We start from the raw sequence: 13,655 nt of genomic DNA, 5'->3' as shown, positions 1-13,655 counted from the left end.
ACCACCAGTCCATTCCTATCGTGCCCACTGACCACGTCCCTCAGTGCCACATCCACACGGTTCTTGAACACCTCCAAGGATGGCAACCACACCACCTCCCTGAGCAGCCTGTGCCACTGCAGCAGCACCACCCCTTCTGAGAAGAAATTGTTCCTAATATCCAGACTGAACCTCCTCTGAAGCAACTGTTGAGTATTCCTGAGACTCACGGAAACAGTTCACAGTGAATGCTCTGTAATATTTTTTAAATTATTGAGGTCGGACTGGAGAAAATAACTTTGTTTAAAGTAATAGGTTAATTTGATATATGTGTGCAGAATGGTTACAAAGTTGAACCTGAGCATGGAAAGAGCAAATCAAAATTAACTATAGACAGACGTCAGAAGTGCGAAAATCAAGAAAGCCTTTTTACCCAGCTGAAAGTTAAAAAGTAGCTAAAATCATCAAGCTATCAAATTGGGTTATTTCATTATTATCATTCTAAAGGATTAGTAATGTAACGACGATTGAGTGTGAATGTTTTGAGCTTCCTGATATTCCTTTAAATACATCCAAGGCAGAATGGTGGCAGACAAATGTTGTTTTAAAATTCCATTATCCTGCAGCAATATCTAGATCTCTTGCCATAGGCATTTTTCAGCAAATGTTCAATTAACAACCTGACAGCCATTCACTGACTTTAAAACTATCTGATCTTTGCACAATCAATACCATATATCTGTGTAATTTATACCACTGTGATACAGTTACATGTTTTGCACATTTACTGTTCTTAGGTGTTTCTAAGCAAAGTGAAAAAAAAAAAAAGAAAAAAAAAAAAAAAGAAAAAAAAAAAAAGAAAAAAAAAAAAAAAAAAGGTCATATTGTTACAAAGGGGGACACCATCCCAGGGAAGAGTTGCAGAGACTGTGGGGCAGATACGTTTGCTGGGAAAGATAAAAGAAAGGCTGAGCAGGAGAGTCATCCAAGGATCTTTCGTCAGATTTGAGTCAGCTGGGACAAAAGCAGTTTTTGTTAGCAAACAACCCCAGAACACTTTGTACCAGAAAAGAAAGGCTCTTTCAGACCGCTAGAAGGTGTAAGAAAAAGATACATAGGGGGCTGCACATCCGAAGGTTCTGCCAGGTCTTTGCAATGCTCCAGCTGCAGGAAGAGATTCCTTTGATTTGCTAGCACTGAGCCTTTGCTACCTGATCCACATCCACTGCAGCTGCAGTTTATGCAACATCTGTGTTTGAAGTCATTCACCTTTTAACAATCTACTTTCATAGCCTGAAAAGGTTTTACAAGTCAACAAATCCTTAATCAAAAATGGCTGCAGTTTCCTTCAGAAAGAAGTGAATTTTTGAGCTCAGACGTGTCCTGATCTTCCAATATGCAGCCTACTTCTCCTTTTGAGATGATCTGAATGGACTAAAGTATGGCCCAGTGGACATTTCCTATTCCTTGTGGGTTTGGAGGGAAAAACGTCTTCTCTACATATCGGTGAGACAACAGGGAGAAAAACTGCTTGACTAACCTGATCGATCTCCTTCTATGATCTAGTGACTTGTCTGGTGGATGAGGGAAAAGCTGTTGATGTAGTCTACCTAGACTTCAGCAAAGCCTTTGACACTGTCTCCCACAGTGTCTCCCCACTTCTCTTGCAGAAGCTGGCAGCCCGTGGCTTGGACAGGTTCACCCTTGGCTGGGTAAGGAACTGGCTGGAGGGCCAGGCTCAGAGAGTGGTGGTGAATGGAGCTAAAACCAACTGGCGACCAGTCATGAGTGGTGTCCCCAGGGGTCGGTGCTGGGGCCTGTCCTCTTCAATACCTTTACTGATGACCTGGATGAGGGCATTGAGTGCACCCTCAGTAAGTTCTGGGAGTAAGCTGAGAGTGTGGATATGCCTGGGGGTAGCGAGGCCCTGCAGAGGGATCTGGAGAGGCTGGAGAGCTGGTCTGAAGCTAATGGGATGAGGTTCAACAAGACCAAATGCTGGGTGCTGCACTTTGACTTCAGTGACCCCAGACAATGCCGCAGGCTTGGGGCAGACTGACTGTGTAGAGGAAATGGACCTAGGGGTACTGATCAGTGATCAGCAGAACATGAGCCAGCAGTGTGCCCAGGTAGCCAAAAAGGCCAATGGCATCCTGGCTTGTATCAGAAAGTGTTGCCAGCAGGAACAGGGAGGTGACTGTCCCCCTGTACTCAGCACTGGTGAGGCCGCACCTTGAGTACTGTGTCCAGTTTTGAGACATTGAGGCCCTGGAGCTCATTCAAAGAAGGGCAACAAAGCTGGTGAGGGGTCTGGAGCACAGGCCTTATGAGGAGAGGCTGAGGAAGCTGGGATTGTTAAGTTTGGAGAAGGCTCAGGGGAGACCTCATTGCTCTCTATAACTTCCTGAAGGGAGATTGTTGTGAGCTGAGGGTCAGCCTCTTCTCTAGTATAACTGATGATAGGACTAGAGGGAATGGCTTCAAGCTGTGCCAGGGGAGGTTCAGGTTGGATGTTAGGAAATGCTACTTCTCTGGAAGAGAGGTCAGGCAGTGGAATGGGCTTCCCAGGGAGGTGGTGGAGTCACTGACCCTGGAGATGTTCAAGGAAGATTTGGATGTTGTGCTGAGGGACATGGTTTAGTGAGCACTATTGGTGATGGACGGATGGTTGGACTGGATGATCTTGTAGGTCTTTTCCAACCTTGGTGATTCTGTGATTCTGTGATTCATATTTGTGAAAATAACAAAGTGGGGAACAAGGCAAGAAAGAAACAGAAGTGAATGGGAATGGAGTATCTAGAAATATTCTCTTGTAGTATGATTAAATACAAGACATGAAATTAAAAACACGTCCATTTGCCATGATTACCTCATGCTCTACTGTTATTAATGCTGTCTAACATTCCTTTGCAAAATCAGCAGTTTAACTGAAAGCACACTCTTTGCTTGTATTTGATTTTGTGGTCTCCCACATCAGTAATGAAAATGTAATGTTCACATGAATATTTTATTATCATTAAGTGACCGTTTTGTTCTGTGTCTATGAGCACTCAGCAGACCACATGTGGCATCCTTTTTTTCCTATTTTTTTTTTTTCCTTTTTGTCTTTTTGTGGAAATTACTCGATCATAATTATCCTGGCAAGTCGCTATTATTTAGATACATGAACATGGTGGTGCTTGTTAAGAGCGATCCTGGCAATGCGCCCTCCACTTCTTCTGCCCCACCATCTAGTCCATAGCAGTGAGTGTAGCAGCCATACCACCAAGCCCACTGACTGTGGGAAGGCTTTATTCAGCTTCTAGTATAGATGCAGGAAGCTGGATAAATACCAAACGTCACCAGTTCTCTATTTCTTTTGTCTGTATGCTTTATCGTTCTGAAATGAATAGCTACATCTAAACTGCACAGCTGAAAAAATACGGAACAGTATGTTAAAGAAGACATTCCGCCTCTTCCTTCAGCATACGTACTGCCTTGCCTGTCTTCCCCATGTGGCCAAAAATGTGTGAAGCTGGCATTTTTGGGTTCTTCTTTAAACCCTGAACATACATGCAGTGTCCACCAGTGAGGCCATTGTCAGGCTGAAGCCTCTCTGCCAGCCAGACTGTGTACAAGGCTGCAGAACTGCCTTTCCCATTTAACTCCCCACATCGGCAACCTTCCTCAACTCATTGTATACGTACAATATATACATTAAGCAAAACAGAAGGAGGCCCACCATTAATTACTCATCTACACAACGTCTAACACAATGGGAGCCTGAGGCTCCAGCAAGTTTCCCAGACACTGTCTAAATAATGCAGATAGATGATAACCCTCTCTGAAAGCAATCAGTCCATTCTGAGAGCAAGCTTTCCTCATATTATTCACATAAAACTCCCACTGAATGAGCACACTAAAAAAAGTGCCAAGGTTTTCCTCTGTAATGCCTGTATTTCTGCAGCTTGTAAGTGCACAGGTTGAGTGAATGTTTTGCATGGGTAAGAATTGCACTGATGGCATATTCCAAACACTAAGGGACAATTAATAATTATGATAATTAACAGTTTTACATTCCTTGTTATGGTCTATCAAATAGGTAGTCAGAACAAGTAGAGACACACACACAAAAAAAGAGTGAAGGTTGTTTTTCCCCTTTCATCAGTAACAATCCCGGGGCTATTTATAAGGTGTATATATCAGAGAAATCCAATAAAACAGGACTGGAAGTAAACATGAGATCATGCAGGTATCACACTGCCCTGAGTCAGGATGACTGTACTTGTGTCACTCCTGATAAATATTTGCCTAGCTTCAAATGCCTCAGTGATGGGACCTCTATAAAAATCCCTTGACACTCTGCCCCAGGACTGCATAACCCCTGCTGTTAGAATTATCCCAGCATCAAGATAAAAAACTGAGGCTGCTGGGCTCCCTTCTGAAGTTCAAACAAACAAGCAAATAAGAAAATATGTTTTTTATAAAGAGAGGGAAGAAAAATAAAAGAGGAAAAAAGAATTACTACCTAAAGCAGAGCTGAAACAAAGAGAGACGGTCAATGGAGCAGTAGGGTAGAGGGAAACGCTGAATGCTGGGGATTGTTTGGCTGAGGAACAGCCTCCAAAGGCAGTAAGAGGCAAACAGATGGATGCTGGAGGGATCTGCTGGGGAAGGGGGCAAGCAAATGGGCTCTCACACAGGAGCCGCTTGGGAAGAAATAGCCTGAAAAAGCAGACCATAATAATAATAATAATAATAATGAAAAGATAAAGAAAAAACAATAAAAGAGAGAAATAAAACAAACCCCTGACTTCTGTTGGAATCCTGTTGTGCTTGGGCAAAAAGGCCTCGGTGAATTTTCTGTAAATATTGCATCAAAGAAATACTGAATTCTAACATCAGCCTCTTTTTGAAGAGAAAGGCCCTGGAAGACCCTAGACCTCGGCTATCCCTGCAGCTCAGAGCAGGACGGAACAAAATCTCTTCAAAAATGAAAATTTAAAAGGGCACCGTTTCCAAGGAGAGCTACGTATTTGTTTACGTGCTCCCTCGTGTAATAGCAGCACAGGCTCCAACCACCGCCGGATGGGGGCAGCACCGGAGCGCCACCGTAGGGAGCACGCTTGGGGAAGCGGGAGCGCGCCTCACCCCTTCTTCTCGCATGCGCGCTGCCGGGCAGCGGGGCCGCGCCCGAGGCCCCGTCCTGCTCCGGGATGCGCAGCCGCCCCAGGTGCGTTCCCGCAGCAGCGTGTCTTGTGTACCTGCGTGCACCACCTCCGTGTGCAGGTTGCATGGGCTTTACCTGCTGCTGTCCCCAGAACGCTCTCTCGCCACGGGTCCCGGAGTGTTGTGTTCTGAACACCCCACTGGGAGCATAAATTGTGAGCTAGATAGGAAAATACCCAACTCTGCGATTGCAGAAAACGATGAACTGGAAACTGAGCGTGTGCCAGATTTCCCTGTGTATCATCCCATGTTAAAACGTCCGAGCAAACATCACTTTTGTTGTGTTTGTGGCAGTCTGGGGAATGAGAAGATCATAACCCTTTGAGCTGCTCCCGCTCAGAGGCATAACACACACCTGCAGCTGACACTAGCCAAGAAGCAGTATCAACAAGCAGGTCCCTAAAACTATCGGAAGGATAGCCGCTCCTCCCTCCCCCCCCCACCCCCCGGTACCATGGACCCCGCTCCTAGGCAGGAGCTGTCACGGCCCATTAGCGCTCAAAGGAGCTGAGAAAGGTTAGGGAGGAAGACGCTGCCGAGAGTTCATGTCCTCATACAGTAAGGTTATGAAATGTATAACCAGAATGACACTGTATCGCAAGTATGCAAACAAATGTACAAGGGAATAAACTGACTTCACCTGTTTATGTGGAAGTTCAAGGACATCAAAATATAAATCACTCTATTTTGTTGGAACAGATAAGTGTACTCCTGATAGTACAAGAAAGTGTTGCTGACGCACATAATCTTTCTCTGTGCTTTTCCCATGGCTTGACTACCATCAGCTCTGTGATCCTGGCAGCAGGTACAAGGCAACGGCCAAGCCAAACATCAGGCACATCCCTTTCAACTCTTACTCCTTATCCTCAGATTGAAACAGCATTTCAAAATTAGATTTAGGCTAAGAACAAACAAAAGTGTATTTCTGAAGCACATGACAAATCCTGAAATCCAGCTGACTCATGCACTCAGCCTCTCCGATCGCTTCGGATAACCTGCCTGTGATTTGGGGCAATACCTGTGACATATTCATAGCACCTGGAGCTCCAATCCCCCCCAGCGTGAGAAAAAATTAAAGATGGAACCTGAGTGTGCTGGGCTTGTAGGTTCAAGCTTCCACATGCACCTGAAAACAGTTGCATGTCCCCAGAGGTGATATTTTTATCTGACCAGGTGCAGGTAATGCTGAACATTTTGGCAGTCTTCCCAAGCAAGACTCATTTGAGAGGTTCATGGCTTGCAGATCACGCCGTTGCTGATCACTGTTTGTTATCCATCCATATAGTTCAGTAACACGAGTCTAAGTACATTTGTAAATATATGAAAGGATCACATGCATTCTTTTGGCATGTAGGACCTCCGAATAGTTGAAGAGTGGCAGCACAAAATCAGTAAGGCTCTGTGCTGGCAAAACTCTGTTTGCTGTATCTAAACTGAACTTCAGCCTTTCCACATGCAAAGGCTGCTCTTCCCTTCCTGTATCTGTGCCAGCTTAGGGTGAAAGGAGGCAACACTTGATGGCTGATGTAACTGTAGGCAAAGGCCCCTATCATGGATAGTCTGTTCTGATGTCTGACCATTACCCAGCACAGCTTATTTTTCTTGGACGAAAAAGGAGATGGCTGGAACACGGTATGCTGGCAAAAGCAAAGTTTAGCAGTTGAAAGATGTGAATCTGAGCACTATTTTGTTGGTGTACTTCTTATATTGGCAAAGCATTCCCAGCAGAGACCTCAAGCTACAAGATAAATGTGGTGAAATAGAGATGGGGCAGGGAGATATGACAGGCAAAAAGGAATGGGAGAGGTAAAACGATCTTTTTCTTTTTTCTTTGATCATGATGGAATTATCCCTTGGAGATGATTTGAGCAAATATCCTCTGGCAAAATCTATTGCAATTACTTGAAGATGCTACAGTCCCTATTTGTCCACCCCTGTGTTCTGCCCATCTTAGTGGCACAGGAGAACATGTGGTAATCTTTGGCCATTCAGACTCTCAGCCTGCCTTGCTGAAAGCCCACAGAAATCAAAGCCGGTCTGCTAGCACTGCAATAGAGGAAGCATAAGACATGCCAGCTTGTAGAAACAGTGAACTGCAGCAGAGAGGTGGGGTGGAGTAGTGGCGTTAGTCCATCTATTTTAATTAAAGATGCCGTAATTACACTGAAAGGACTGGGTAATTTTTCCAGAAGGCATACAGTTGGAATGTAGATCAAGTGTGTAAACTAGGGGTACTCATTCTAGGGAGCCGGTCATGAAACAATAGGTGTGTGTTTTTTGACCTGAAGTTTATGCAAACCTCAGCATCAATTGTTGTGTTCTGTACAAAATGTTACATGCTAAAAAAAAATTAATTTAAAATAAAATAGTGAAAAATACTGGTTTGTTACGCATCAGCCACTACTAAAAATTAAATGCTACAGATACTCTTTATACCAATGTCAATATAGAAATCTTCAATTCGAGTGCCTTAATGCCCGTCGTACAAATGGCGCGCTTAGTTCTGCTGCGAATCACCGTATCAAAATGCTTATTGATTGTATAGTAACAAACGACACGTATGAAAATATCACTTAGGCGAATGAATATTCATCTTCTCTAATATGTCAGATCCAGGAATGTGTGCTCAAGGTCACTGAACGTATTTCATAAACTCCTGGGGAAATCGTTCCATATTTGCGAGGGGTTTCCAGACAGATGACTCTTGTCAGTGTGTGCGCCCGCATTGCTCGGAGGGGCAGCAGTTGCTCACCTAACTTCACTCCCCTTTAGTCTTCAATAGACCGAATGCAGCTGTAGGTAGAAAAGCGACAATTCCCGATTTTTCTCTTTTTTTTCATGCGGAACTTGAGATCTGTTATGCAATCGGAACGTATCACCCGCGTTTATTCCTTATTCCTCGCGTTTTCCCAACGCTGAGCCCAGCGAGGGCTGGCGAGGACAGCAGAGGGGCAAGCAGGGCCGGCACCGGGGAGCTGCCCCACGGGTACCCCTCCTCGTTCCGAGGGACAGCTCACAGCCTCGGCTTTCCACCGGTTGCTTTTTTTTCTCCCTTTCCCTTTCTTAAAGAAAAACAACAATAGAAGCAGGTGACTACCATCTCATACGTAAATGCCAACGCTCCCCATATGACGAAGGCAGAGGTCCTCCTCCCGGAGCCGCTTACCCTCAGCTTGCCGGTACTGCGGTCGCAGCGGTCTTCCCCAACCGCCCCCTCTTCCTCCCTCCCCGTTCTGCTGTTGATTTCTAACCGGGTTACGATGACCCGGGCAGCGAGCGGGAGGGAACGCGGGGAGCACCTCCCAAGCAGCACTTTCTTCTTTTATTCTTATTTCCCTTTATTTTCATCTTTTTTCTCGCTTCCCGGCAGCCGCGACCCCCATTCACGTCCCTTCTCCCTCCGGCCATGTGTAGCAAGTAGGCAGCCCCCGCAGGGCCCCACCACACCGGGAGGAGAAAGGAGCCCATTGATCCCGGCACACCAACGGGAGGCCCCAGGGGGCCGCGTGGAGTCGGGGAGGTGGTGGTGGTGGGGTTAGAACTGATTTGTGCATCTGCCCGGCGCACGCAGATCGCAGATAGCGGTGGGGGTGTGATGCGCACCCGCCAGGTGGAAGGGCTGCGAGTGTGGGCGCTGCGTGCGTGCGTGGGGAGGGCTGACGCACGCACACACGCCCGCGTGTGATGGGGGACCGCGCGCACACGCCCGGAAGCTCCCCTGCTGGAAGGGAGGGGGGGAACCTGGTGGCGGCAGAGGGCTGCGCCGAGAGAGGCTCAGCCTCCCTCCAACCTCAGCATCTGCCCGCCGCAGCCGCCCCTACCGGCCCGACCCTCGCAGGCCCTACAAGCCGCCGCCGCCCCAAAAACGGCCCCAACCACCGCCTCACGCGCGAGCTCGCCGGGCGCGTTTGTTCTCGCGCCGCAGGCACGCTCCGAGGAGGCGGGGCGGGGCGGGGCGGTGCCTGAGGGGAGCCGGGGGGCCGTGGGCGGGGGTAGGCGAGGCGCCGAGCGGCCAATGGCGGCTCGCCGCCTCGCGCTTTAGGGCCCGCCCCGCCGTCCGATTGGCGAGTCGAGCCGTCCTTCGGACGGGGCGGCGGCCAATGCGGGGCGAGAGCGGCGGCGGCGTTGTCCCGCCCCGTCTCGGTGTGCGAGCGCCTCGGTAACTCGGCGGTCACGTGTTGTTTTGCTCTTTAGTTGGGGCACTCGGTGCGCGATGCGTTACTCACTGCCACGCTCCCGCCGGCACAGGCAGCAGCCGCCGCGGCAGCAGCAGCACCGGCCGGGCGCCGCCGCCGGGAGCCGAGGCGGGCAGGACGTCGGGCGGCCGCCGGCAGCACCCGCAGCAGCCGCCGCTTAGAGCCGGCCCCGGCGCGGCTGAGGAGCCCGGGCGGCCGCGCTCTCCCCGCGGCGGAGCCGCTCGGCCCCGGCCCCGCTCGGCGTCGGCAGCGCACGGCCGGAGGATGGCGAGCCCCGCCGCGCCGGGGCTGCCGCCCGGCCCCAACCTGAACAACAACAACAACCGCGGCGTGAGGAAGTGCGGCTACCTGCGCAAGCAGAAGCACGGCCATAAGCGCTTCTTCGTACTGCGCGGCCCGGGCGGCGGCGGGGAGGAGGCGGGGGGCGCCCGGCTGGAGTACTACGAGAGCGAGAAGAAATGGAGGAACAAGTCCGGGGCGCCCAAGCGGGTGATCGCGCTGGACTCGTGCCTCAACATCAACAAGCGGGCGGACGCCAAGCACAAGTACCTCATCGCCCTCTACACCAAGGACGAGTACTTCGCCGTGGCGGCCGAGAACGAGCAGGAGCAAGAGGGCTGGTACCGCGCCCTCACCGACCTGCTGAGCGAGGGCAAGGCGGCCGCCGGCTCCCCGCACCGCCCCCTGCCCTCGCCCTTCGCCGCGCTGGCCGCCGGCGAGGAGCCCGACTACGGGCTGGTGACGCCGGCCACCGCCGCCTACCGGGAGGTCTGGCAGGTGACGCTGAAGCCCAAGGGCTTGGGGCAGAGCAAGAACCTCACCGGCGTGCACCGCCTCTGCCTGTCGGCCCGCACCATCGGCTTCGTGCGCCTCAACTGCGAGCTGCCCTCGGTCACGCTGCAGCTGATGAACATCCGCCGCTGCGGTCACTCGGACAGCTTCTTCTTCATAGAGGTGGGCCGTTCGGCCGCCACCGGGCCCGGCGAGCTGTGGATGCAGGCGGACGACTCGGTGGTGGCACAGAACATCCACGAGACGATCCTGGAGGCTATGAAGGCTCTAAAGGAGCTGTCCGAGTTCCGGCCCCGCAGCAAGAGCCAGTCGTCGTCCTCCTCTTCCTCCGGGGGGGCGGCCGGAGGCGGCGGCCCCTCGGCTACGCACCCCATCACCGTGCCGGGCCGCCGGCACCACCACCTGGTCAACTTGCCGCCCAGCCAGACCGGCCTGCTCCGCCGCTCCCGCACCGACAGCCTGGCCGCCGGCAGCAGGGCCGCGCCGTGCCGGGTGCGGACGGCCAGCGAGGGCGACGGCTGCCGGGTGGGCTCGGCCGCCGGCAGCCCCATGAGCCCCGGCCCCGTGAGGACCCCGCTCAGCCGCTCGCACACGCTGAGCGGCGGTGGAGGGCGGCCGGCGGGGAAGCTGCTGCCGGTGCTGGCCGGGGGCGGGCTGCAAAGCAGCCGCTCCATGTCCATGCCCGCCTCCCACTCGCCCCCCTCCGCCACTAGTCCCGTCAGTCTCTCCTCCAGCAGCGGTTTGGGCTCCGAGCCGGCCCACCCGCATCACCCGCAGCGCCCGTCCAGCGGCAGCGCCTCGGTGTCCGGCTCGCCCAGCGACGCGGGCTTCATGTCCTTCGACGAGTACGGTTCTAGCCCGGGCGGCGACCCGCGGCCCTTCTCCTCCTCCTCCACCGCCAGCAACCGCAGCAACACGCCCGAATCGGTGGCCGAGACCCCCCCGGTGCGGGACTCCGGAGGCGGCACCGATCTGTATGGCTACATGGCGATGGAGCGGCCCCCGAGCGGTCGTCTCTGCTACCGGCCTTGCCCCGAGGCTGACCGGGGCCACCGCAAGCGGACCTACTCGCTGACCACCCCGTGCCGACAACGGCCCGCCCCGCCGCAGGTCTCCTCCGCCTCCCTGGACGAATACACTCTAATGCGGGCCACCTTTGCCGGCAGCGCCGGCCGCCTCTTCCCCTCCTGCCCGGCCGGGGCTTCCCCCAAAGTCACCTACACCCCCTACCCCGAGGACTACGGGGACATCGAGATCGGCTCTCACCGCAGCTCCGGCAGCAGCAGCACCAACCTGGGGCCGCCGGCAGGGGGGGGAGGCGGAGGCGGGGGCGGAGATGATGATGGCTACATGCCTATGACCCCCGGCGTGGCCGCAGCCCTGGGTCGGGGGGGGCGTGGTGGCGATGACTACATGCCCATGAGCCCCACCAGCGTGTCGGCCCCCAAGCAGATCCTGCAGCCCCGGGCCGAGGTGGGAGGCGGCTCCCCCTGCAACGGGAGCAGCTACAAGACCAGCTCGCCAGGGGAAAGCTCCCCCGACGACAGCGGCTACATGAGGATGTGGTGCGGCTCCAAGCTGTCCGTGGAGAGTTCGGACGGGAGGTTGAGCAACGGCGACTACATCAACATGTCCCCTCGGGACCCCCAGCACGGGTCCCAGGCTCCCTCCCTCACCCCCCCGGACTTCTTCTTCGCCCCCGTAGGGCACGGGGCTGGCGAGCCCCTCAAACCCGGCTGCTACTCTTACAGCTCCTTGCCCCGCTCCTACAAGAGCCAGGGCCCGGCTAAGGACAGCGATCAGTACGTGTTCATGAACTCTCCGGGCAGGATGATCCCGGAGGAGGCGGTGTGCGGAGCGGCTCCGTCCCCGGCCGGCACCTTCGCCCCCTCTAGCCACACGGTGCCTTCGCCCCTGCGGCACAGCCGGACCGAGGGCTTCCTCAGCCAGCGGTGCCAGCGGGCCATCCGGCCCAGCCGTCTCTCTCTGGAGACCTTGCGGACGATGCTGCCCAGCATGAACGAACACCCCTTGCCTCCCGAGCCCAAGAGCCCCGGGGAATACATCAACATTGACTTTGGGGACACTGCTGTCTATTCTCCCCCCTCACTGCCCACCGACAGCCCGGCCTCCTCCCTGGGCTCGGGCACGGGGCAGAGGCGCTCCCCTCTCTCCGACTACATGAACATCGACTTCAGCTCACAGTCACCCTCCCAGTCAGGCACGGTCTCGGTGGGCTCTTTGGAAGCGCTCTCGCCTGGCTCCTCCTCCAGCACCAGCCAGCCCGATGGGCGCTACATGAAGGCAGCTGGAGGGGTGGCATGTCTGTCCAGCCCGTCTGACAGCGGGGATTACACTGAGATGACCTTCGGCATGGCCACTACCCCACCCCAACCCATCGTTCAGAAGCCAGAAAGTGCCCGGGTCACCAGCCCCACGGCCGGGGTGAAGAGGCTCACCCTCTCTGGGGTGGAGGCCTTTATCCTTTCTAGCCCACCCCCAGACCCCAACCGCGGGGCCAAGGTCATTCGGGCTGACCCCCAGGGGCGCAGGAGGCACAGCTCGGAAACTTTCTCCTCCACCACCACTGTGACCCCCGTGTCCCCCTCCTTTGCACACAACCCCAAAAGGCACAACTCAGCCTCAGTGGAGAACGTGTCCCTCAGGAAAAGCGAAGGCCTGGAGGAGGAGCAGGGCAGCAGCCCCATGTGCCGGGAGACTTCAGCTGGCTTCCAGAATGGCCTCAACTACATCGCCATCGACTTGGTGGACGGCAGTCTGGCAGGCTGTGACAAAGCCAGGTCGAAAGCTAGGCATGTCCTGAACGGAGGTGTCAACGGAGTGGAGATGAGCGCCTACGCCAGCATAGACTTTCTGTCTCACAACTTGAAAGAAGCAAGCGCTGTGAAAGGTGAGTAGCCACACTGAATGGTGCTTGGCTGGAGTGGGTTTGTTCCTCACGGGTGGGACTGGGTTTTGTTGCAGGGAGCGCTCTCCCATCGCTCTTTCTTCAAAATCTCCTTTCCTAAACACATGCTGTAATCGCCAGTCTTGAAAGAGCTTGCTGCCTCTTTGTATGAGGGAAAAGTTTACTTTGGGGATATTCCTTTGTGTTTAAATTCTTCTGGGCTGCTATGAGTGTTTACTTCGGGATACCCCAAAGAAGCCGATGTTTACGTTGTTGCCATGGTTGGGTTATACTTCAGAGTTTTCTCATGTAAGATTTCAGAAAGTGTTTGGAAAACGTGGCCAAAATAATTCATGTTAATACAGCTTCTAAATATTATTTAACAACGTGAAACGATTGAGTTGGGGTGAGGACATGAGATTACAGGAAAAAAAAATCCCTGGCACTCAAGCTAAGAAGGTCAACCGTAACAAAATTAGAAGGGTTATTTCAATATCTCAATTTTGAAATCTCTTATCTCTTGCAAAAGTTTAACAGTAAATCATGGCGAGCGTGGAATGTGAAATTAAAAA

At 53.1% G+C, this 13,655-nt stretch overlaps 1 protein-coding gene across 2 annotated transcripts in view; it reads left to right on the top strand.

The window, feature by feature from the left end:
• The first annotated feature begins 9,355 nt into the window (after positions 1 to 9,355).
• The window catches only part of IRS2 (insulin receptor substrate 2), a 30,495-nt gene continuing 26,195 nt past the window's right edge, over positions 9,356 to 13,655 (top strand). The window contains exon 1 of one of the 2 annotated variants that reach the window (XM_072342815.1): positions 9,356 to 13,086. In XM_072342815.1, coding sequence (XP_072198916.1) covers positions 9,648 to 13,086 — 3,439 coding nt within the window. In that variant the 5' untranslated portion in view covers positions 9,356 to 9,647. The remainder of the gene's footprint in view (positions 13,087 to 13,655) is intronic. The other variant, XM_072342824.1, reaches the window with a different exon arrangement.

Source organism: Excalfactoria chinensis, chromosome 1, assembly GCF_039878825.1.
Source record: "Excalfactoria chinensis isolate bCotChi1 chromosome 1, bCotChi1.hap2, whole genome shotgun sequence".
NCBI classification, from domain to species: domain Eukaryota; kingdom Metazoa; phylum Chordata; class Aves; order Galliformes; family Phasianidae; genus Excalfactoria; species Excalfactoria chinensis.
The sequence above is the reverse complement of the archived record's forward strand: the minus strand, read 5'-3'. Positions and strand labels throughout refer to the sequence as shown.